Source organism: Punica granatum, chromosome 7 (assembly GCF_007655135.1).
Source record: "Punica granatum isolate Tunisia-2019 chromosome 7, ASM765513v2, whole genome shotgun sequence".
In the NCBI taxonomy this organism is placed as follows: Eukaryota; Viridiplantae; Streptophyta; class Magnoliopsida; order Myrtales; family Lythraceae; genus Punica; species Punica granatum.
Window position 1 is genome coordinate 26222870 of NC_045133.1, and position 25924 is coordinate 26248793.

General features: G+C 41.3%; 1 protein-coding gene across 2 annotated transcripts; it reads right to left on the bottom strand.

The window, feature by feature from the left end:
• Nucleotides 1-1691: 1691 nt before the first annotated feature.
• Nucleotides 1692-18113, bottom strand: LOC116213265 (E3 ubiquitin-protein ligase UPL1-like). 2 transcript variants are annotated; one of them, XM_031548139.1, is made up of 17 exons: nucleotides 17714-18113; nucleotides 16483-16578; nucleotides 16198-16404; nucleotides 6656-14476; nucleotides 6252-6569; nucleotides 5917-6118; nucleotides 5543-5826; nucleotides 5113-5411; nucleotides 4698-4957; nucleotides 3600-4474; nucleotides 3365-3511; nucleotides 3194-3274; nucleotides 2859-3084; nucleotides 2628-2767; nucleotides 2420-2526; nucleotides 2158-2302; nucleotides 1692-2071 (listed from the first exon to the last, which is right to left on the bottom strand). In XM_031548139.1, the coding sequence occupies exons 1-16, from the start codon at nucleotides 17744-17746 to the stop codon at nucleotides 2200-2202; spliced, it is 11199 nt and encodes a 3732-aa protein (XP_031403999.1). In that variant the 5' UTR covers nucleotides 17747-18113; the 3' UTR covers nucleotides 1692-2071; nucleotides 2158-2199. The 2 variants fall into 2 exon arrangements, with proteins under 2 accessions (XP_031403999.1, XP_031403998.1); XM_031548138.1 differs by having other exon boundaries at nucleotides 6656-14479.
• Between the last annotated feature and the right edge of the window lie 7811 nt (nucleotides 18114-25924).

Genomic DNA, 25924 nt, shown 5'->3' on the forward strand with positions numbered 1-25924 from the left:
ACCTCATCGCCATGGGAAATGGGTTGAGCTCGAGCTTCCCTCCCTAGTCCCGACCTCCCGGGCTAACGCCGTCAACGTTGACGGCAGCATCGTTTCTTCTAAGCAAACCCGGTGCATGTAAGCCCGCACGTAACGCCACATGCCTCGCCTCAGCTTAAAAGCAGGGCTAACATGCACCGGGGGCACGGTTTTACACTGTTTTGCATAGTATGGTAGACTATCGACATCAATCGTAAGCCGCGAGTCATGACCAATATAGATCATAAGTTTTGAAAATTTCGTGTATGAGACGATGCAAAGGTTCCATAACGTATGGAAAACCGTAAGATGTTTGTTTTCGAACTAAAGTTGGATTGACAAGTCGAATTGTGTGCATTTTGATATGTGAGCTATCAGATACGTCGAAGCCCCGCACGGGTCACAACTGTAGGCTTTTTACGATCAACGAGTGGTGGAGATATGGAAATTGGCAAACGGCGTAATGGAGGGGGCAAGGATGTAGGCTTACACGGAGGCAATGAGAACATTGATTAGCTGGCGATTGTTGTTGGGATTTAATATAATTATTATCAAATCAAATCAAATAATCAATATAAATAAATATATAAGTGTTTCCATTTTGAATTTCACGATAATTTAATTTAAATTGTTCGAATTTCTATTTTTATTTTGGGTTCGAGCTTATATATATTTATTAGGCTGTGTTAGCCCATGATAGCCTGTCGATTTATGGAACCTAAATTAAAAGGATTATTTTCATCATATTATTTGAATTCTCAATTAGAAATTCAAAACTTAATTAATTGTTTATAACAGCTAATAACCTTAAGGTATCAATTATCCCATTTAATATTCTTACTTTTAAAATATTCGCCAAATCAAATACTGTAATGGCATTCCCATTGAAATCTGTAGCACAGCACAAGTTGGGCTGCAAATGGTCTTGTGTTCACAACCATCGAAAAACCGGGTTGCTCTATCCCCCGATCATCTAGATGCCAAAGCTAAACTCGTTCATCGTTCGGACTATGATCATTAACCTTTTAACTAAAACTTGTTATTGTTCTGGCATTAAGCTTAAGCACAGTCGATGGGCCTTCAATATAGGCAAAATCCGTTTGATAATGAACCGCAGTTGCCAACTGTATCATATGAGTAGCAAAATTAGATTTGAATATGTAGAAGAGGACGAAAGAGGCAACAACAGAGGCAACTAATGACAACATATGTTGTGATGTATGGTACTAATACAAAGTCAAAGTGCGAGCAAACTTAAGTTTGATGGTGTTATCATGCTAGGGACTGCTAGATTCTCTTGTCTGCCAATGGCCAGGGCATCTGAAGCTCAGCTCTAGAATGGCACATAAAGAAAGCAAAGACATGAACACTCCATTGAAATGGGACACAGGGGGGGGCTTTCATGGCTGTCTCTGTCACTGGGTGCAGGTTGAAGACAGTTGTGGAGATTTACTATTCATGTTGTTCCCTCATAGCCCAGCTCCACTGTCCCCTCTCCCGATTATACAATTCTTTGCACGAGCCCCCCAGATCCCACATAATCAATAAAGGAGAGCTCAGACAAATCGATGATTGTGTCGCCGCAGAGTTCGTATCAAACTTCAATGTGCTTGTGCCTTACAAGTCAGGACAGATCCTAGGAGCTTGATCCACATCTTAGAACACATAGAACGGCACGCTCAAATACGATTGAATGCATTAATAGGAATTTGCAAAAGAGACGCCGCTTTACTGAGTAAAAGGATTCCATGTTCCAAGTTTGGAATTACAAAAAGAGATAATGGTGGTCGGCGGCAAAAATACTGGGCACTCTGATAGAGCGGAACACGGGGGTATATCCCACTACTAGGCTATCTACTGCAATCTGAGAGAAGAGCGAGCTAAATCCTGCCTCGATGATGGGGGAAAGAACTGAACCTCATATTTCCCTGCCCGGCAAAACCCGAGAATCGATAGTTGAGGCAGGTAATGTCTTAATATGTGCACAAAAGTCCCTGTAGCATATTTGCACCTGCAGACCCCGCAGCTTGGAAGGGTTGAATCATATGCCAATCTGCATTTTGAACAGTTTGGTTTATCGCTGCTTTACTTGTTTTGTTTAATCAGGCGACAGGTGCGGATTGTGCTGGAGAAGCTCACCTGATCGGAGCTGCGAAATACATCATCCCACAGAAACATCAGTTAACCAAACCCAAACCCTTCGCTGGCTTCATGGATTGCAAGAAGCAGGCGGTCTTGCAGCTGCTCTTTCGAAGTGTATTCTGGCAGGTCGAGTTGATTGAAACTGTGAAAGAACAAAAGTGAAAACATAAATAAGGATTTCGTGAGCAATGAGATGCAACAAAGAAGCTAATAATCATGACCTAATGTGGAAAATAAATTAGCGGGTTTGTCTACTAACCATGTATGTGCTGAGGGTAGTCGATCGGGAGCCCCATAAGCTTTATGAATCTGAAACCTCTGAGGACCTGATATACCTTGTAGAGCTCTAAAGCCCTCCAGTGGAACCTGTAATTTTCAAAATAGAAATGTTATGCAATGAATTATTTCATTGACAATCAACTGAAACATTCGTGAGATAGAGCAGATAAGGGGGAGTTACAGAGCACCTTCGAGGTTCCAGTTACAAATTGCAGCAACCTTGCCATGTCTTCCTTGGTGAAACCTTTGACAACATCCCAGAACCACTGAACGACGCTAGAAGCTGCTGTGTAGCCAGTGTACTCGGTGTTGGCTCTCAGGTCATCCACTGCGACAATTTAGGGCGGGCCCTATCATTAACTTATCCAATAGAAATGAAAGGAGTCCAATATGAACAGCAGAGGAGATTCTAAACTCACAATCAATTTCTGGAAGCCCGCTGATAAGCAGCTCAAGCTCCTTGTCGTTGAATATGGAGATAAGATCACGTAGAATCAATTCACTGAAGCCTTCTAGGAAAGAATTGATTTGAGTCCGAATAGCGTTAGTCAAGATGTGGTCAGCAACGAGATCAACATATTCATGCTTTGTTTCTTCCGTGACCCTTATGTTCCTTCCTCCAGGTTTGAGCTCGTAATCAGTGACCTGGTCATGATAAATAGGCAGAAGAGTTTTGAGAATAAACAAAAACAACTACATGGGTCTGCGAGCTGTTAAAGAAGAAAAGAATATGGTACAAGGAGGATTGAAAGACCTCATTTTTCTCATAAAGGATGTGCTTTTCCTCATCCGCGTCCATGCTAAATGTCAGATCAGGAATATCGCTGACATCATTCTGCAAAATTAAGGGCAAAATCAACAATGAAGAACTGCTAAATAACACAGGGAGCATTTTTGCTGATTGAGCAGAGGGATGGCCACTAACCTCGAGCATCCACTTGAGATTCTTGTAATAGTCAGGATCAACAGCCTCAATGTCATGGTAAGTCACTTTTATACCGAGTATGTGCTTGTAAAATGACCGAGTAAAATGAACATCCAAAAGTTGCCCATCAAACAATGCCTTCGCCACCTACATGCAACAAAACAAGAGCAGTGAGACAAGAACGGAAAAGGTGCACGCTTGCAAATCAGATATGCCGGGGAGAAGAATTTATTACCACGCGGCCCACGAATTTGAAATAGGAGAGATGCTCGGTTTGATAGACAGAATTAGGGTTCGGCTGAAATGTTGCATTATTTCCAACAGTGGTGAAGAGCAATGCTCCTCTGTCGAATATAACCCTAGATAATAACTGATACCACTCTCGGGTCAGGCCACCAGCATCGATGCCTTCTTCACCCTGAAACTGCACATTAAGCCGTCCCTTAAGCTCCTGAGTGGACCTCATCCTCAACTGATTGTACGAGTCCTCCAGAACATAGGCCCGTCTCACGCTGATGCGAAGCGGACCTGAGAGGCTCTGCTCGTGCTGCTGCCTGATTCTCGATCTGAAGTAGGATCTCTTGTTGTCAAAGTCAACGAGCCTTGGTGCCTTCAGCATCATAGAGAGTGAGTTCTCCAGCAAGCCCGGGTTCTGTCTGATGAAGGCATTCAGGAGGCGGCGATGCTTCTCAGCGAACTTCACAAATGTGACCAAACCATCCAGCCTTTTCTGGGAATCCGCACTGCTCTTCGTTGTTGATGATGAAGTGGAAGCTCCAACGCATTCCTTGACTTCTGTAGCAGTGACAGTTGCCTGGTCCTGCTGTACGGTTGTGCTACTACTAGCCTGTAGCTTCTCACTCAAAACAAAGAAGGCTTCAATGTAAGGCAGGAGGCGTTGAGTCCCAGGAGGAAGGGGAGGTGATGCTGAGATTCCCTGAACTTGGTCCACGACGTTTACATTTGGCATGGTGGGGCCCAAAGAGCTTTGACTGAGCTGGGCCTCAGTCACACCTATACAGTCGCTCAGCTCTTGCCACAAAGACTCTAGTGCGAGATTCAACTTCCACATTGTGGTTTGCTCCTCCAGTTCCTTATCGGCATCGAGACCTGTTGACAGAGAACCACTAAGATACTCAAACATGGGAATAAGGAATTTAGACTTCAAATCTAATTTTGCTTTGGCAAGTCTTTTGTGAAAAAGCTATGCATTGTCGCCTGTGCTGTAAGATTTCAATTCATTTTCTAAAACCATGGCTTCTAGCTGATTTCTCCCTACAGATCTATCTAATTAACTCCTCTCTGACAGGCTCTTCTGTCTCTTATATATTACCTTTGGCCCCACCAACACCAGCGGCGGTGAGCGAACTTAGAGCTTGAAGCACACGCAGGATTGCAGCCCCGGCCATAGAACCAGCACTCAAGCCCAGCATGTGGGTGTTCCGCAGTGTCACAAGCTCGTTCACAGCTGAGCTGCTCAGATCATGAGCCAGTTCTGAGAGTTCCATTATGAAAAGCTTCCGATGGGGGGCAGCAACTCGGGACAACTTTTTCAGCACCTCACTAGCAAGCAGATAGACTTTATCTGAAAGCCTGTAACTCAAAATGAAACTTGGTCAGTCAATTCTAATTAACTGGGTATCTAAAAAGTGAAAACAGAACAGTTAACATAGAGATTGCACAAAAGTAGAAGAGACTGCAAGGATATTCAGCTAAGAGATAACCACAAGAAATATCAAGACCAATACCCTTCACGACCAAGCAGACTACATAAATTGCGAAGATCAGACTTTGGCAGCTGCAAGAGGACATCGTATATGTTGACGCTCGTCTTTGGTTTTGAAGAGGATGTCTCATCAGTGGTGCTTTTAGCCTCTTTATCATTGCTGTCACTAGTGTTTTCTGGACCATTTGAAGATTTCTCTTTCTTAAGGTCACCAGTTTGTTCAGGTGGAACCTTAGCATCATCGATTGCTTTCTCAGATTGAGACTCAGATTCCAACTTAGCAGCAGCATCATAGACTACTACTTGGATAAGACCTAGTACCTGCAACATAAAGTAACAGGAACATAAACCACAGCCCCATATAGTCGCCACTCGAAGCAAGATAAATGCTCATCAAGATTATGACACAAACTATTTCTCCAGCAGAAACAAAATCTGAAAAGCACTTGTACCTGCTCGAAATGAGTAGTACTCCGAGAAAAGAGTGGTCTGTTCAAGAGCTTCAGGAAGATTACTAGAGGAACTTCGGCCTGAGCATCTTGAGATCCATTTGAAGAAACTCCTTCAACCACTTTCTCTTTGCCTTTGTATGATTTCGAGTCCAAATATCCTAAACTCGAAGCTTCTGCCAAACTCGAGGGATCAAAATAGAAGAGCATACTCGCAACGGCAGAATGATTTGTGGCCAAGTAAGTCAAAATTTCAACAATGCGACGCAAAACCAGAGGAGGAAGACCTGCCGGTAAAAGAAGAAAGAATTGAACATTCAAATTGAAAAGAGAGAATAAAAAAATTAACAGAAAATAACTTGTATCTCAAGAAATACCATCCAGCAGCTGCGAACGACCATAGACGATATTTGACTGGCATCCGTAGAGCCTCTGAGAGTTGATTGTGGCCAATCCACCTGGCAGACCTTCAGCCTCAGGCTTGATCATGCCAAGCAAAAGGTGGACTAAATTTGCCCTGGTTGCACTATGTGCACACAAGTTCAGCAAGAGTCTTTGCAGAAGGCCTTTACCAAGAGGCTGCACTCACAGAAGGAAAAGACCAGCTATGATATAACCATTCTGATGATTCTGTGACATATAAGGTAAGTCTTTTTCCAGTATAATTTCTAATCCAACAATATGACTGCATCTAATAACATCTAGTATTTACCTGTGCTAATCTAAGGAGGCGAATCAATGCTTTCAATGCACTGGAATCCAGAAGTGGTTCACCTTCAATTTCTTTAAACTTCAAGTTATCTGAAACAGCAGACGCTGCCCTCTGCCCAATTGTTACTCCAACACCTCTGTCCATGGCAGGCTGCCTGTCAAATCCTAAGCCATTCCTTCGACTGCTTAGCCGGTGGCTGCCTCCAAAAAGGCTTCGAGCCTGATAGTGACTCATTGCTCGGTCCCTGAGCATTTGAGCTTCAGCAAGCAAGGGAGAGGGTAATGCTGAGAGGACTGCTTCAGATGAAGTCAAAAGTACCTGCAATGGAAGACAATTGACAAATTTTGATAAAAGCACAACAGAAGAATGATCGAGAAAGGAATCAAGAAAAGAGATCCGCAAACCTCTTCACGCAAGTCAGCAGGAAATGTAGCAATTATTGAGGCATTGTCCATGTCAACAGGCTGGGCCTGTTGGGTTACTCTCTGGGCTCTTTGTTGAGCCAAAACTTCTGCTTGGATATCAGGAGGAAGGGCAGCCAAAAACTCGGGATCTATTTCATCTGCAGAAGGTGGCACATAGGCTGGTGGCTGAACAGGCTGAGCTTGCTGAGAAGCTAGAACTTCTGCACGGAGGTCTTCAGGTAAAGCCTCCAAGAAAGTTGGGTCAATCGCATTCCCACCTGGAACCTCACTGTTGACTGCTGCTTGCTCAGGCAGATCAGCATTCACAGTAGCAACAGCCTCTGGTTGCAATGATTCGGCCACAGCCCCAGACGGATCAGCTTGACCAATTTCATTGTCAGAGCTGCTCATATCAACATCAACAGTAGTAGGCCGGGCAGCTGCAGCCTGACCATCATCGGGCATCCCCGAAGCTGTTCCATCAGCAGCTCCTATATCAGTACTCTCTAAAGATTCATCACGAACTACTGCACGAGCTGACACATCCTCAGCATCAGGATCAGCCTGACCACCACCAGTCTCCATAGATGAGATGACAAACTCAAGGAATGTCTCGCCTTCCCCAGTAGCAGTTGCGCTATCACCATTCCCTATCTCCATGTTATCTTGTTGATTAGGACTGCTATTCAGTGAAAGTGGCTGGATAGACATGGGCTCCTCTGCAGCAGAAGACTCGGGATTGATTTGCTCTTGGGAGGGAATGCTCTCGACAGCGGGATTAATCTGCTGATTTCGCACTTCATTGCCGATTTCTTCGTTCTGATCTTCGCTTCTTTGGGTCTCATCAATACCGCCTTCAGCTGTCTGACGGCTGCCATTGTTGGTAGCGGCATCAAGCAGCTGATTCTCCTGTGGCCCTGAACTCTGTAGCTGCCTCTCAGCAGGAGGAGAGCTTCGCTGCAGTTGAGATAAGAACTGTTCCTCTACAGCTTGGGCAATAGCAGACGCTTGAGGACCCGCTGGGGGTTGCCCATCATCAGTCCAACGGCCATCGCTAAGCCCTCTCCGTCCTGGTAACTGCAATGAGTCCAGCCCTATTGAGTAGTCACCCAAAGGTGGGTGCACCGAGCTGCTCCCAATGCGAGTACTAAAGAGACTACTAGGTACATGATCATAAGGAAGAACGGGGGCATCAAACATGTAGAAATGAGATGCATCAAAGCTGTCCGCTGGCAGAGATTCTAAGTCCCTCAGAGAGACCATGTTTCCTGCCTGATTTGGCCTCACCAAAAGAGGATGTTGAAAACCAGAAGCTTCTGTGGCAGATCTATCAAAGGAAGACCGACCCGTCTGTCTACGCCTCTCAAAACCCAGAGTCCGACGGAGGCCAAAGAGGTCATCCATGTTCCACCCTTCAATGAGGCCTCCACTCGCTCCAGGTTGCCCAAGCACCTGCAGGTGATGATCGAGACCGTCGAGAGCTTCTCTCCATCTGACTTCTATTACACGATTCTCGTGGAAATCGTCATCATCTTCATCAATCATATCATCATTAAAGTCATCTCCCATACCAGTATCATCATGATCTTCCACATCAGTATCGGGAAGTGACATCATGCCAGTGCCATCCTCAGCTTCATCCTCATCCTCCCCATCATCGTCGTCATCATCCTCCTCAGCATCTTCCCCCATGTCATCCTCATCACCCATATCATCATCTGCTCTGCCCTCGACGCGAAATGTCACCTCGATGTGATTCCCACCATGAGGTGGGCCCCCATCCTCCATCTCTTCCCTTATGAAGTCCATCCCAAGATTTGTTGTGGGGCTCGAAGCCATTGCCTCCACTTCGTTCCTCATATCTTGGCCCTCAGAATTATTAGGATTCTCTTCATGCATATTGCCTTCACCTTCAGGAGATCCGCCTCGGTGCTGTTGTTCTTGCATCTCAACTGTACCTGGAGCTTCTTGTTGATTGAAGCTGTCCTGGTTTTCCTCAGCCAACTCAGCAGGTGATGGTGCACTTGCCTGTTCATTCACTGTTTCGCTTGAAATCGCGTTCTTTTTCTTATTCAATGCTTCAGGCCTGAAGACTGGCTCACTCATATTAGCAGCCCTTGTGAGGCTCTCCAGAGACTTGACTATAAGAGTTACAATCTTGGGAGCATCAGGATGATCCAAGTCTATTACTTGGAGAATGCTGGCCAAGCACTGAACCATGCCTCCATCAATCATACTTTTTGCCACATCAGTGGAACACCCAGAACCAAGCAAGTTACCAGGGGATGAATTCTTTGACAAAATAGAATATGCCAGCTCAGCAAAAGACGAAACCTTCTTATCTGGCAACAGAGTCGTTCTGCTAGAGTTGCTCTCCAGGTTTGAGAAAGATGAAAACGTTTTAACAAGCTCACAGATAACTCTCCTCCGCCCTTCAGCAGATCGGCCACAGAGAGCAACCAAGAAGGAAGAAGCTTTCTCAGACAACTTGTCCCTCCATTCATCGGGTCCAGCAGATTTCTGAGCTGATAGAGGGAGGAGGTGATGTAGAATATGATGGAGCAAACCACCATTTCCAGAACTTTCCAATTGATTAGACCCTTGCAGTTCAAGATCCCGTTTTAATATGACCCCAACTGCATGTGCATACATCAAGAGAATGTCACTCAACAGAATGAGGACGAAAGTGACCTTAGCTAGTGCAGCAGATCTCTCAGATTCTGAATCACTCTTTCTGGTACTATCAACCTTTGCTTTACCCTTCACCTTTGTGTCTGGTTCATCTACCTCCATCAATGTCAAGTCACAGCCAGAATCTTCCTGGCCTTTGGATGAAGGGAACTTCAATACAATATCAAGAAGCTGGTCAATAACTTGAGTTAAATTTGCTGGAACCTTCTTGTGGCTTTTGGAGCACTTCACGGATCCATCCTGCATCTTATTACCAGATTCATTCAAAGACAACCCAGGCTCACTTGCAGATGATTTTGATTTGTCCCTTTCCTTCAACAACACGACTAAGGTCCTCCCTCCTGACGTCTCCAACTGGCAAACAGCCGAGGCAGCTTTCATGAAAACAGTGGGATCTCGAGATATAACAGAAGCCATGGATGTCAAGAATGTTCTTGGTGATACACGCCCACCATGTCTGCTTCCACTCAACGTCTGCTTTATTTCCAATTCCATAGCTGTTTGTAGAGTCTGAGGATCCTCAAGTAGATGCCTAATGATGGCAGATGCAACTGTATCATACCCAGGGAAGAAGCAAGCCCTTGGGAGACTAAAAAGAGCTGCCAATCCACCATATTCAAGAAATTGCAGAGCCAGAGCATGTGTTTTCGTCAAACGAGCACATATCTGCAGAACAGCTTGCATCATCATGGAAGGCACATGCTGCTTAATGAAGTCGCAGGCAACTTGCAACAACTTCTGACTCTCATCTATTGTCAGATATCCGGTTGAGTTGCCAAATATCTTTTCCAACACAGTGCCAGATTCCTTATCAGGTAATTCCGAACCAGCTTTGTTTTCTGTAACCGGTGCAAGGATGGAGAGAGAATCCTGCTCAGGAGATGGTTCGGCTAAAGACCCAGTATTAACGCCCTCAGAGTTTTCAGAAAGAACTTTTGGCCTGGGCTGAAGCATGTTGTCCAAGATAAGTAGCAAAGCACTGATGCATTTTGGAACCACAGTCTCGTCTGCTAGCTCGTTTCTAGCCCTGAAGTTCATCAAAATGTCTATAGCAGCTGAGACAATCCCATTCTGAGCAGCTATTTCACGTGCACTTCCGTCTTCGGAGAGAACCAATGCTATAACATGAGATATCATACACAGTGCACTTGTGTCTGTTGAGAAATCCAGTCTACAGAGCTTCAACTGTTGTATAAGAAAAGAAATCACCTTCGGCCGTTCTTCTCCTTTCTTCCGATTGCAGAGCGTAACAAGCAGATCAGTCAAAGGGAATGCCATCACATCGCTGTTCTGAAACAACTTCACCAGAGCAGAGAGAACATCATCAACTGGAGGTGCCTTTGCTTGGGGCCCATCTGTAGCAACATCCATCGGCTTGTCAGCAACATCAGACTTGGTCGTTTCAGATGAATTCCCAAGTGACAGAGCCAAAGCCCGGGCTAGTTCATCATCCTCTTGCACGGGATCCTCTGCGTGACTAAACAACCACTCCATTGCCATCTCCACACTGTTTGATTCAACCCGTCTCAGTGCTTCTTCTGCTCTTGCCCTTGTAAAACCCATCTCAACAATGGTTGTGATAGTGGCTTCATCAGGAGGTGGGGGCATGTATCGTTGCGTTGTACTCCCTGTGATTCCTGCACGATTTCGCTTCACATCACCAACTCCCGAGTACACATGTGTGACCAGCGAAATCATCGAAGCTATGAACTCAGGACTGCAGTTTGGAAACATCTGGTGGTTCCAAACAGGAAGTATCACATCAAGAACCTGAGACTGCAGCAATTGGACGAAGACCTCAGGGTCCCTTGGAACAGGAAATAACCCGATTGAGAGGCCAGTTGTAACTGGCTGAATAAGTTGCTGAGCCTGAGATGTTGAGGTTGGAGATATCAAGAAAGCAGAGTTAACAAAATATTCCAACTCGCGGCAATAGCTCTGCAGAGTGTCCCGGAGCCACGTGCTGTGCGACAACCTAGTTTCTTCAACCACCTTATCATGATCAGTGGCTGGAGCTGGAGCAGAATAGGGCAGAGTCCATAGCAACTGACTTGTGGCCTCAAAAGTCATAAGCAGCTCCTTAAAAGTTCCGTGAACATAGAAGTTATTGATCATTGATGCGTAACACGTCCGTCTACGGCTGTCAAACGTAAGTGCTGCCATGTCATCAACAATTTTTCCGAGATAACGGCATTTCACGGACAGAGACAAATCCGTCCTCTGATAATTAGAATGCCCAGAGAAGCTAAGAGCCTCAAAATATATTTTTGCCAGGCCAGAGCCTAGGGTCTTTGAAGCAGACACCATCGATGCAGAGTCACCTCTGCGTCGGTTTGATGAGGTGAATCCCTTGACAAGAGCCGTGAAAAAGGATCGCAGAGTGGTGGCCAACCTACCCAGAATCTCCAGGACAAGAACATCAGGACTCTTCTTTTTCACATTGTGGGAAGAGGTCTCTGGAGTACTAGTCTGAACCTCAGGCTCTAGATTCAAAGCCTCCAAGTGCCTCCCTGTCCTTCCACCCCTTATGCGCGAGAAACCGTGTCGGCTGCGCCGGTGCAAACTTTCACCTGAGCGGACAACTGAGAAGAACTCACGCTCTCCACCCCACAAGGACTGAGAACCATTCCTTATGGAAACCGGATTCATGTATCTAACCACTGGCATGTTTGCATCATCATCACTCTCTCTAGCAACAGGATTAGAAGAACCCGCGTCTGCATTCTCCTGATCTTGTTCAACAGCCTTCTTTTCTTCCACCTTAGAGTCGTTGCATGATGATACTTGCCAGATCACCTCCCTGTATGTTCTACCGAGATCTTTCAATGAATCAGCATCTGCAGCACCCAGTTCAGTAAACAAAGTAGTTGTCCCCTTCAACAGGAAAATGGAGAGACTCAGAATGTCTTCAAGAATAGAAAGGTTTCTCAGAATTTTTGCTTGCTTTGCTGATTCAACTGCAGCAAGCGGAGTCCCAGCAACAGACTCCAAAAGACTGTTTGTGGTGCTTGAATATTGTCTGAGGAAAGAGCATACAGCATGAGCCAGAGAAGCAGAGTGCTGCAGTGAGAAATTTTTGAAGGCAATAGACAAGCTATGCCCAAGGGGAACTGAGAGTGGCATTGAAGGCAATGTCAACAACTGTAAAACTGCTTCAATCCCCTTTTTTTCAACAAATATACGGCAGGTCTCAGCATTCTGAAGGACAGTTTCAAGAAGCCGTGCAGCATTGCATACACAATCTGGAAGGAAGCCCTCAATGTTTGTTACTGAAGCATCTGACGAAGTCTCCGAGGTCTGCTCTGAATTGACAACAGCCTTGGAAGAATCGCCTTCATCTGGAGAAACTGAACTCCCTCCTTCAGCATCAGTTTCCATAGGAACAGGAGCTGACTCACTGGACAAATTAGTCGTTTCACCTGCGGATCCAATATTTGAAATGGTATTCAAAATCTCAAGCAGCATCTCCACACCAGATCCACGCAGAGACGATGCATGGCGCAGCAGTTCATCTAACCCACTGGACAAGGTACCAGGTGTATCACCAGTCAGTGCGCGCAGATAAGCTCTGGAAGTAAATATCTTGACAAAGCACCTCAATGCATTCCGATCTTTCACAGCCTCGAGCCCTGCAGTATTAAGGCACAGGGCATCCAAGCATTGAGGTATGCATGAAACTGCCTCTGAAGAGCATAGAACACCATCCATTATAGCATCCAAGAAAGCTGAAGGAAGACCCACAGCATCTAAGAGAGAAAAGCATGTTGGATCTTTGTGAATCAAATCACTCATGACAGTCGCAGCAAGTGAGAAAACACCTCCGCCGAAGTCTTTTGCCCGCCGGAAAATTATACACAAGCATTGAGGCAAGAGGTTCTCGTTGGAGCCGTACACACTGGATGCATTCCCAGTAGCATAAGTGCCGAGGGATATTGCACGGAGCAAAGCTTTCATAAGCAGCCTTCGATGGTATGAGACTAGTGCTTCAGAATAAAGTGGCTGCACATTGTCCAGATCACTGGAAGCAGCAGGTGCAACAGCTTGCACATTCTCCCCACAATCAGTTGCCTCAACTTGCTGCTTTGCACCATTCTCGATATAAGACACTTCTACCTTAAGGCGAGCCACAGTATCATCTAAGCCCCCTAATTCTCTGAACAACGCAGCCGCTGGGTTGCTGTAATCCATGAAAGCTTCAAGAATATGCACAGCAGTGCTGACCAAATGCAAGTGCTGTGGGTCCGTGTCTTTAAGTAGGGGCAGGAGGGTGGCAATAAACCCAGCTTCCCTCATTGCTGAGCATCCATTTGAAGATGAAACCAGAGCAGTTACAAGAGATAGAAGAGCCTCTGCAAACACTACAGGCCACTTCGAGGAGCCACTGGTGACAGACTCAATAGCCTTCTGTACCAGGCTGGAAAGAATCCCACGGTGTCCACCAGATGTGACAGCAGCAAGAACAGAGGCCTGACGATTCCTGTCCTGACAAAGAGCCACCAGTGAAAGCAGACACAGAATACGGATCTTTTCAGGAACTTCTTCTTCATAGCTCAACAATGATAATAGTTCATTGATGAACTCTGGCTCTGCGTTGAAGAAAGATGTCAAATCATCAGCATCGCTGCTTGCTTTAACTAGAACGATGAAAGCATAGAGCCGAATGCTGGTGTATTGCTGCCGAGAAGCTAAAGATCCGAATGCCCTTGCAAAACGCAATCTCGTCAACAATGAGAATCTCAAACTACTGGGTACTTTATATTCTTTGATTAACTTGTCCAGAAGCTCCAGATCACTTTCTGGGCAACTGCTGACACTGGGCAAGTGAATGATTTTCAGCCCTTCTCCAGTCTGCTGCTCATTGGCCGAATCCTTATCTGCATAGAACTCGAAATGGAGAGTGGAGCCTAATTCCTGTGCAATAGGATCACATCCGTTAGGCAATGCACAAGCAACTAGTCCAAGTCCCTCTTCCTTCACGCCCCATCCTTGTGCAAGTGCATACAACTTGGAACTCAAAGAAGAATCTCTGATTGAGCACTTTCCAATGGCTTTTTTCAAAAAAGCAGCCAAGGTCTGCAGACAAGCCTCAACCACGTCCACATCAGTGGAGGCAAGTAATGCTGAAAGGTGCTGCTGCATGGAACAGAATCCCAACAAAAGTCAGAACTAAGACCAAACAAAGAACTAATGTGGAGTTTTAACTCTTGACTGCACAGAGTGCTCACACATAGCACGGGATGTTTATCTTCTAAAGAACTTTACAGCATATGTAGGAAACGAATGTTTTATCAGCATTACACAAGGATTAAGTCTTGCTTGTACTGAAGGAATTTAGGGAATTTAACAAAGAGCATGATCAATAATAATAGCAGAAAAAATGTAATCCTATGCCTCATTAGAAGAATGATCCCATTGTTTACTCAACATGCTGACTTTGTATATAGTAACCCAAAAAAAATGTTGCTTTCTGCATAATCATTCCTTTAATTTAGGATAATAATAATTAATATTTTTTTACAAATAAATATTATTTAAGTTGAAAATTCATAATATAAGATGCGACAGAAAGTAGATATAAATAAAAGATCAAACCAATCACAGTAGTTAGTGGAACAGCCAATTAGACACTAGTCAACAGATTTTAGATTCCAACATATTCTTAAAAGACTTTGACCTTTAGGTTCCATTAGATATATTTCATGAAATAAGATGGACTGAGCAGATAATTCTTCAAGTTGTTGCAGAGGCATTCCAATCCAACATGTGATTCTTATGCTCCAAAAACAGACTTATAAACCCATATTCATTTTTCCACCTAAAGTTTCAACCACAAACAAGAAATCCATGCCTACGACCCAGGAAATAAAAAAGGGAGTGTCTATGATACGGAGCCTCCTTAAGAGTGAACTTTTGCAGAGGCTCCAAAAAAAATAAGTTTCTTGCCATTTAGCAAGAAACTTGTTATTTAACAAGAAGCTTGTTATATTCAAAATTATTAGTTTCCTTCAAAATAATAAGTTTCTTATTATTTAGTAGGCATCGTATTATGTTAGAAAATACCAAGTTTCTCGTTAAATAATAAGTTTCTTGCTATTTAACAAGTTTCTTACTATTGCATACCGACAATCATCCGACAAATTGCAATGTGGCAGTCTCCGATGTAAAATCCTCTTTTTCAGGAGGCTCCTTAGGGAAGTTAAAAAAAATAGTCATTCTTTGCTTTCTTGCACAATAAAATAAATTTCAACATTCAAAACCTTTTCCAATACGTGCATAGCTATGTATCCTGCTTTAGTATCGTGAAATTATTAGATCTTCAAAAAAATGATTTCAACAGCCCATAATCTAACGATGCTAGATGTCAAAGATAATATGGTCATTGCCAGGGTTCTCAGATGCTAAAGACAGTACTACAAGCTTCAGTGGTCAAGAGAGACATAATTCTCCCTTCCTTCTTTAACGTGTGCTAGGAAATGCAGGACAGTTGTGAATAGCATAATAATCATCAATTTATGAGACAATAATAATTTGTTGTCGTCTGATGACAAGCACGGAGCAGCTATTCCTTATATTTTGCTTGTACATATAGGGCTGCTCAATAGCAAACAGGATTAGACACTGGAAAAGCTATACCAGGAAATCAAACATCTTTAAACAACGATGTTAATGCATTTCTCATTTTCTCTACCTAAGAGACCACCACAGCTAGCCAGACATCCATTGAAAGACTTTGCCTCAATGTTATCCAAGCAGAGATATTGACATCATTTTTTATCATGAACATAAAACTGAAGGCACTAAACATTCATGTGGCTTCCAAATATTAGCATATAGAGTTAAAAGGTACGCACCTCATATGAACTATAGAAGTGTTTGTTGGTGCAGTTCTCCAAAATTATCCTTATAACACGAAGAATTTGGAGAACTGCAGCTTTAGGAAATGGAGGGTCAGACTCCAAAAAATTTTCCTCAAGCTGCAAATCCTTCCTTGATTTTATGTACTTCTCAAAAAAGGAATCAAAATGATCAAAGAGATCAACCCAATGATGAAAATCCCCCTGCGTCAGTAACAAATAAGCTTAATCAAATGACTACGACCAACCACAGCAATGAAAGACTCAAGATAACAAACTCACCTTATCAAACTCCCAAGAAAAACATTTGAGGGGTTCTTCTATATTTTCAAGAGGAACCACAGTCACGCTATTGATGAAGGATCTGATTTTTGGAGGCTGAAACAAGATGAAAAAGAAAATTAGATCATTAATTTAATAAAATCCTGGAAAAGTGGTTCAATACTTCTATGAGAATGCATAGAGCATATTATCGAAGAGCAAATTACAGAAGAAAGCAAACCAAAAAACGAAAGAGGGAATAACAGTGAAAGAATACATAAACACAATTATCCATATTACTCGGGCCATTTTCTTGCAAGCTCTTTCACTTTATTTCCTATCTGAAATAAAATGTAACTTACTAAAACTAAGATGCTAGTGGGGACATATCAGAAGCAACCAACCATGATGATCCAGCAAAACACAAGTCACCGTTTTACTAACAACTAAACCATGATCATCCAAGACCTTAGAGGCATTCTACTTAAAATGCAGCAGGACCATATGGAGACACACTTCCATAGAAGAATGAGTCATTGACGTTTCCTTTAAAATCTTTATCATGCCTAAAAGTAATCCTTGGTATATGATAGCTTCAAATGGAATGATAACAATAATTCAGAAGATTATTCCCCAAGAGAGTATCGATCAAAAACCCAAAGATCAACTCATAACATACTTTCCACCACCTCGTTTGTTCATAGCACCGCTTGAAAAAACAATTTTTTTGATAGAGAGAGTTAAGTGCTCCACTAGATAACAGACTTATCTAACTCTGAGCCGATTATATCTTATTGATCTCAACTTCGGAATGAGCTTGAGGTTACGAAATACCCAATAAATAAAAAAAGTTGATATTTCTTGCAAAGCTCACCCCTTTGCACTGAGCAGCTGCAGTAAAGAAGAAATGACTGATGACTTTCCTACTCTCTACTCGTACGCTTAACTTCAAAAACACAATCCCCAATAAAAAATTCTCGTATTTCGAAAAAAAAAATTGCAACTTTCAACCTCGAAATGTATACAGGTGTTTAGAAGGTGTCAGCAATCACTAAATTCCGAGCTGCGCAGCCAGATTATTTCCTTCTAATTGAAACCCAAGCTTCCAATGGAATTAGTGGAAGGAGCAATCAAGAAGAAAATCAAAATCTCGAAAACAATAAAAAACGAGCCGACACTCGTCCCCGAGGACGAAAAAACGGATCTTCCACCACTCAACAGTCAAAATGCACGGAAATGATTAAGCACTGACCACTTCCAGAGCTCTCCGCTTCAGCTTCATCATGTGACCGTACGCATTGCACGGACGGGGAATACTTCTTAGGGCCGATCAATCCCCAGTCCCCGAGAATTGATCAAGGCAGAGCACCCCCAGCCGACTGGCCGAAGTCAGCGGGCAATCAACTGAGTTGCCGGGGGAAGAGGTTCCAATCACACTCCGGCAGTAATCAGGGGACGCCAAGGCGATGATTGCGATTGCAGGGCCTCGGTAGAATCGAAACTTCGGGGCGCAGTGAGAATCAAAAACCTTCCTTGCGATTGATAATTAGGGTTTTACAGAGATCAAAGGGGAGGGATTGATAGAGAGGGAGAGAGAGAGAGAGCAGTAGAGAGAGAGAGAGAAGTGGAGGAGAATTCTATTCTTAACTGGGAAGGAGATGGAGAGAGGAAGCCATGTATTTATATGAAGAACAGAAATTATTATTTGATTTAATTAAGATGGTGAAAATTCAGAAGATCTCTTCATTTGTCTAATTATCTTCTTTGTTTTTCAAAAATTTGGAGATTTTTATGTTATTTGTTTCTTTTTTTCTTTTTTTGCCAAACGTATTTCCAGTCTTATTCATCTTTTTTGTTGTGCCAATGGCGTGTAGATTCATGGCCCAACAAATTTGAAATGTAGATTTCCCTTTTTCCCATTTTATTTTTGGGAAAATTAGATTTTTTTTATTTTTTTTCACTAGTATAATATTTTAAAATTTTTCCAGCACAACACAATTTATTTTCCAACAAAATTTGGACCGAAAGTTGGCGTCAAATATGTCATGAAAATAAAATAAAATTATATCATTCTATGAAAATTGATAAAAAAAATTTGTATTGTACTTGTATATTCAACGATGTGCTATAAGGTAAAAATAAAAAATTGTGCCCATTTCATGAAGATGGTTAAAAATCATATTATATGTTGTAATCTTTTACTTAGTTGTTTGGGTGTTGTGTCATCCATCATTTTTGTGGAAAATAGATGGTGTGTTGTGCCATAAATTTCAAAACATTATGCTATATAGTGGAAATGTTATAATATATACTACCGGGTGAAAAAACTTAAAATATTCTGTCATACGATGTAATTTCTCTTTTATTTTCTATAATAAGAGCGTAAAAAGGATGTTGATGTTCAATCTTTTCTCGTATCTTATTATTATTTCATCTCGTTTAAATACCGATTTATCGGCAGAGCAAATATGAAAACCAAGAGTGAAGGAAAGATTATTAATTTTTTAGTGCATTCACGAGAATTTTTATGTTTTGGCAGGACATATTTTGCTAAAATGACTCAAATTTAATTTTTTTTAACGAAATGTATTATCCCTCTCTTAATGTGTATACATTCGAATGTAAGTTTTGACTATGCAATCAATCACTTTACAATATTATATACTAGAAAACGAAACCTGCAAAATAATTTTACAATTTTTTTTAATTCACTGATCATATAAATTTATAAATTATTTTGACTTCATTAAGTTTTTAATCTCAATTATAATATAATATTCAATAATATATAATAGTATTCTAGATAAATACGAGAAGCTCATCATATTATTAGAGGATACGATAGTATAATTATGTTAAAATAATTAAATATTTCTCTTTCAAAAATGGGTAAAAATCAAAAGTTAAATAATAAAAAAAAGTAACATCAAAATACGAATTCAATGTAAACATAGACTTATGGGGCAGTACCTTCATGCTTATCATGCATGGTAAAATTGAGAAATTGTTTAATTAAATATTTTTGTCTTTTGTGATATCAAATTTGAGCTTTTTAAAGGTAACTTGAATTCAATTTATAAAGACAAATATATAATTTATTTTGGTGATTTTAATGAAGCTAAATCATTATCATTCCAAAGTGTTGTTTTTTTCTTTTTTGTTTTGTAAATTTACAGTCTTATGTTACACCCTCTTGATGTAACTAAATAATCACGTGCCTTAGATTGGCTGCAAAAGGATTTTTTTTTCTCCGTGAATAAAATGATTTTAATTTTAATTATAAAGAAATAAGAATTGATATTTTTAATGTTTACTAAGACCCCGTGATTGAGAGACATGCAGCTAAAGGAGAGTTCTCCTTTGTAACTCTGCTTTACCTTAATAGTATAGATAGATAGACAGATAGTATAGATCGATAGATAATAGATTAAACGAAATTAACATGCCGACACATCAAGAACGAGCCAAAAGTTACAATAGCAATAATACTAATGGGGGTGGAGGAGCAAACGAAGGAACATTAGATTTGTAGTATGAATCAATATTTCCGTTACGTTATTTGATAGGAAAAAAAGCCACTTACAAAAGCCTAATATTTTTTCCCCTTCATTTGGCGATCATAAAAGTTAGAAGATCCACCTATTGTCCCATAATTTTTCAAAAAGATTGACATCCTTTATTCTCGTGAAATTATTTTATGACTCGACTTTCTTATGAGCCAGTGAAGGCCCTTCTTTCTGTAGCTTATCAAAAACTTCCAAAGGAAGGTGAACTATACACATATATATATATATATATACATACACGCACGTATTTTTATTTCTTTTCTTTCTTTTTCTTTCACATGAAAAAAAAAGTAAATTATTCCTTTCTTGAGGTCCACCTTATGTTGTACCAAATATACTACATGGGCCCATGTTTGGGCTTCATCGAGTAAAATGTACCATGTATTGTCTTTCTTTTTAATCCGAAGTCGGGGATACAGTGCTAATCGGATAACCTTCAAGCATACATAGATGATCAAGATCCGACTTAAGACCAAATTGACCTAAATCATGTGCCTGGAGATTATCAATGCAAGGGACCCAAATACAATCCCAAAAAGACAGAGTACTGAGCATAGATATTAATATCCGAGACAATGGGCTTGATCTCCCATGGACAGTGGGAGGGACAATGGACTGCATCAACTAATAGGAGGGCATCGCTATAGAAAGCAACGGAGTTCCAGCCGCTGTCAATCGCGATCGAGAGTGCCAACAGCATTGCTTTTGCCTCTGCTTGCAGTAGGGAGCCGAAGAAGTTCGCGAAATGCAAAGATTAAAAATAAGATGAATATCTAGAAACGAATTATTCTCAATAAATAGGATGAGAATATTTTATGTTCTTACAAAAAAATAATAATAATAATAACATTTGATATACGAGTGAATGCGATGGAGTTTTAAATCCTATGTACATTGTGCGGCTAAATCTTAGAAAAAGAGAATGTTTGAAATTTTCATAAAATATGATGTTTGAAATTTGAATAAAATGGCCAATATGTCCTAAAAGTACGTATTTCTAAATTTTTGGAAAATAAAATATAACTTGAAATTATTGAAAAACAAGAAAAAAAAATGAAATGGAAATCTGTCTGCGTTGGATGCTTCAAATTCAAAGGGACCGCAGTGGCCAAACTCCAGTCACCTCCGGCTAGCTAGGGCCCGACAGCTTCATAGGTTCACAACGACCTCCTCTATGCGATGGAGTCAACAACGAAGCCACCGTCATTCCGGATTTATCTGCCTCTCACTCTCCTTAAAGAGAGGAGGAGAGAGGGGAAGTAGTGGCCCGACATTGGCCACTACCGCTCTAATCGAAGTCGTCGGTGGCATCGGAGGAATTTTTAAGATGATGAAAGGACTAATGTTAACTTTTCAATCAAAAGCTCAAAAGTGGTTCGGAAAACAAATACTCGACTCAATTGAACAGAGAGGACCACAATATATGGGCTGGGCCTCGAAGCCCAAGAAGTAGATTTTGGGCCGAAATGAAATCATCATCTTCTTCTTCTTCTTCTGCATTCCCCGAGCATTAATTAAGTTCCATGGAAATTGCAAGGGACATCAAAAATCAAAGTTCATCTCAAAGAAAAAAGAGCTCCATTTTTGGTCGAAAATGGTGAAAGTCTGCTTATTAATATATAGCTGAAATCGGACATTTCCGAGGGTTCTACTTCCATGATCCATCATTTAAATCACATTTTCCCGATTGCTTCTCCGGATGATTTGGTGAAGAAGTTGAAATGGAGGATTTTGGGATTGTGCGGGAAGCATGATGGTAGAGTTACACGATTGATTGAGCTGTATTCTTCTCCACTTGAATTGTGGAGAAGTCGCCAACTCAGTTTCGTTAACCATGTCATTACTGTTAAACGTCAGTTGGACATTTTCATCACATTTAACGAGAGAGTTAATCGCGTGCTAAATGTGATACCAAGGTCATAGTTGGTGCTTTTCTGAATAACTACAGAAAAATTCGTGCTAAAAACCGGGGAAAGTGTATAGTTGGTGTTTTTTTTTTTAGTAATTAACCCAAAGGAATAACGTCGAATTTTTCAATCAAAATGAAAAAATAGACGTTTTGGTCCCTGAAAAATGCTGCTCACGGCATGTTCATCCCCGAAAGATTTTCTCTGCACTAATTGGTCCGACCGTTTGAAACGTTTGGACCAATTGGTCCTTCCGTTCGTTCAAACGTTGGTCCCTGGGCAGCATCCCTCTTAGACGCCGTGAGCTTGGTCGGTCCCATCTTCTCCTCTTCTCTTCTCGGTTTCCCGCTCGAAATTAGGTCAATTCTTCTCTTCTCTTCTCGGTTTCCTTGGCTTCTTGCGATTCAGTGGTGAAATTAGGGCAGCTAGCCGTGAGATTTCTTCCGATTTCGGTCGATTGTTCGACGGATTTCTGCCGATTGTTCTTGAGATTTCATCAAATCGCCCCCGATTTCTGCAATTCAGTATCTCGCCCGCAATTTCCCCAAATCGAGTAAACCCTAAATGAGGAGCAAACCGTAATTGAGGTAACGATTTCTTGCCCAGTCGTCAAATCGCCCCTGATTTCTGCAATTCAGTATATCGCTCGCAATTTCCCCAAATCGAGCAAACCCTAATTGAGGTGCCGATTTCTTGCACAGTCGTCAAATCGCCGCGATTTCCCCAAATTAAAATTGTGGTTTCTGGCGGTTCATACTCAAGTGAGAAGTCTGATTGTGGGTCGCCCGTGAGCATCCTCTGCGGGAGCTGGAACTTGGTAGTGGTATGATCATCCGATGCGGGTGTTCCGGTACGTTGTTCACAGGTAAGAATCCTGATTGTTGTTATCTGAAAAGCTAGATTGTTGAGCGCTCATAGGGTGTTTTGTTGTTGCATTGTTTTCCGGTGAGTAATCTGATTGTAACTCACCCGTGATCTACCTCAATTCTGTTGCATTGTTTTCCAATGAGTGGCCTGATTGTTAGTTGCTCGTGATGCTTTGTCATTGTTGGTTCAATGGCTCGAAGGGTGTTCTATTGCGTTTTTTTCCGTAGTATGGCTTGATTGTTGGTCGAAGGGGTGTTTTGCTGCGTTATTTTCTGGTGAGAGGCCTAATTGTTTTCTGCGTTGCGTTGTTTTGTGTTTTGCTGCGTTGTTTTCTGTTTTGCTGAACTTGGTATTTTTTCTCTAAAGTTTGCTGCTGAACTATGTGGATATGCATGACTCTGAAGTTTGCTGCTGAACTTGTTAATTACTTATCTCGAAAGTTTGCTGTTGAACTTGCTATTTACTTATCTCTGACTATGAAGAATGCTGCTGCTGCATTCTGCATTATGTTATGACTGACATAATACCAACTTGGTATGCATGACCTATGAAGAATGCTGCTGCATTCTGTTATGTTTAATTTCCTGGTCCTACTTTTCAGATTCATAGCCTATTCAAAATCGACATTGAACAGAGATAGTACAAGCAGAGAGAACAGAGAAAGTGCAAGCAGAAATAACGACCCAAGGAATGACAAAAGATATGGGAGGTTAGGGAAGCCATTGGAGTGGGACAAACCAATATGTCCAAAAGTCCACGGCTTATTCACCGGTTGAGGAATCAGTCAATCTCTGCGGATGTGGAAAGAAGCTCCTACTACAAATATCTACAAAGAAACAAAGCTATGATAGGCGTTTCCTTAGCTGTCCCTTATGGAAAATAAGTGATCTTACATGTGGATACTTTAAATGGGTTGATAATGAGGAGCAACTTGAAGTGCAGCAGACTACAAGATCCCAGACTGGAGCTTTTTTTACATCCCCAAATAAACAAGCTTTAAATGTAGAAGATTACAAGCGCATGAAGAAGATGAAGAAGAAAATTCAAATGTATGAACATGAAAACAAAATGCTTAAGATTGCATGTGGTGTATTGGTTTTCATCATTGTTTTAGTCGTAGTTTGTGTTGTATTGAGATGACTCTGTTATTGGTAATATAATACAATATTCGACTTTGCGTGATCTGCTGTTATTGTTGCATCATCTATGTGGCTTTATATTATTGTAGCCTGTTATGTATTTTTTCGACAGAATACAGAAGAAAATGCATTTTTTTCAACAAAATACAAAACAATTTGCATTTTTTTAACAGAATACATAACAAAATGCATTTTTACGACAAAATACAAAACAATTTGCATTTTCCAACAGAATACCAAACAGAATGCATTTTTACGACAGAATACAATACAGAATGTTTTTTTTCAACATAATACATAACAGAAAGCATTTTTACGACAGAATACAATACATAATGCTTTTTTTCAACAGAATACATAACAGAAAGCGTTTTTCCAACAGAATACCAAACAGAATGCATTTTTACGACATAATACAAAACAATTTGCATTCTCCAACAGAATACTAAACAGAATGCATTTTTACGACAGAATACAATACATAATGCTTTTTTTCAACAGAATACATAACATAAAGCGTTTTTCCAACAGAATACCAAACAAAATGCATTTTTACGACAGAATACAAAACAATTTGCATTTTCCAACAGAATACCAAACAAAATGCATTTTTACGACAGAATACAATACATAATGCTTTTTTTCAACAGAATACATAACAGAAAGCGTTTTTCCAACAAAATACCAAACAAAATGCATTTTTACGACAGAATACAATACAAAATGCTTTTTTTCAACAGAGTACATAACAGAAAGCATTTTTACGACAGAATACAATACAAAATGCTTTTTTTTCAACAGAATACATAACAGAAAGCGTTTTTCCAACAGCATACCACACATAATGCATTTTTTTTCCACAGAATACTCAATGTAATACCATTTTTTCAACATAATACATAACCACAAACATACAACTATTGCAGGTCTTGTTGACATCTAATTAGTATAAACCACAATTAAAACTATACAAAATGCCTATCAGGTCTATTAACTCCTCAATATCTTCGACTAATGGCGTTTGATCCTTGGGATGAGCTTGAATGAGAAGTTGAAGCTGAAGTTGTTGAAGCTGGTGGAAGTCCTCTTGGCCTTATAGGAGGGGCTCTATAAGCTGGTGGAAGTCCTCTTGGACTTTGAGATTGATAAAATGGTGTTGGAGGCTTCCAATTAGGACCTTGGTTTGTTGGTATTCCCATTCCTTAGCTAAAAGTCCTTCGTTGAACTTGTAAAAACAAGATTAGACAATATGTTGGCATCCCTTAATTAAAACAAAATTGCAATACTCAGTGTAAGTTCAATCAACCTGAGCAGAAGAATGTGAAGCCGATCGAATGGATCCCATTGAAACAGGTACGCTAGGCCCGATGATGATAGAGTCTTGAGAGCCTACAATGGGGACCGAGGGGCCTACAGGGGCTTCAACCTATCAAAAGAGCAAAATAGCATTTATAAGACACAACCAATTAAATTTATCATAGTTAACATAATAAACAATTGCCAAACCTGTGAATCAGATGCATTTAGACCCTCTATTGTTCTCTTATTTCCCCTCGTATTTGGAACATCATTAGTGGCTTCATTCATACATCTTCTAATGTTATGCCCAGCCTCTCCACATCTAGAGCAGTGAATCTCACCATACTTTCTTGTTGCCTTGGACGAGTTCACAGAGTTGCTTGTCTCACCTTCAGATTGCCTTCTCCTTTGCTTAGGCCTTCCAGCTAGTCTTTTAAATGCTGGTGGTTCAATTGGTGGCAGTTCAGTGTGGTGCCAGTCATTTTCACCAGTAATTGGTTCGATGTACGGAGCATATGTGGCTCTCCATCGTTCAGTAGAATACCATGAGTGAACATACTTCTCGGGTTCCAAATTATTATAAGCCATGCAAGCAATAGCATGTGCACATGGTATCCCAGTTAACTGCCACATTCTACAACTGCAAGTTCCAGCACCTAAATCTACCACCTTGCATTGTGGCCTT

Coding starts and splice junctions, on each gene's coding strand:
- LOC116213265 (XM_031548138.1), bottom strand. CDS start 17,746: ATGATGAAGCTGAAGCGGAGAGCTCTGGAAGTG. Junction 16,579..17,713: donor AGCGGAGAGCTCTGGAAGTG/GTCAGTGCTTAA, acceptor ATCTTGTTTCAG/CCTCCAAAAATCAGATCCTT. Junction 5,412..5,542: donor GTACTACTCATTTCGAGCAG/GTACAAGTGCTT, acceptor TTTATGTTGCAG/GTACTAGGTCTTATCCAAGT.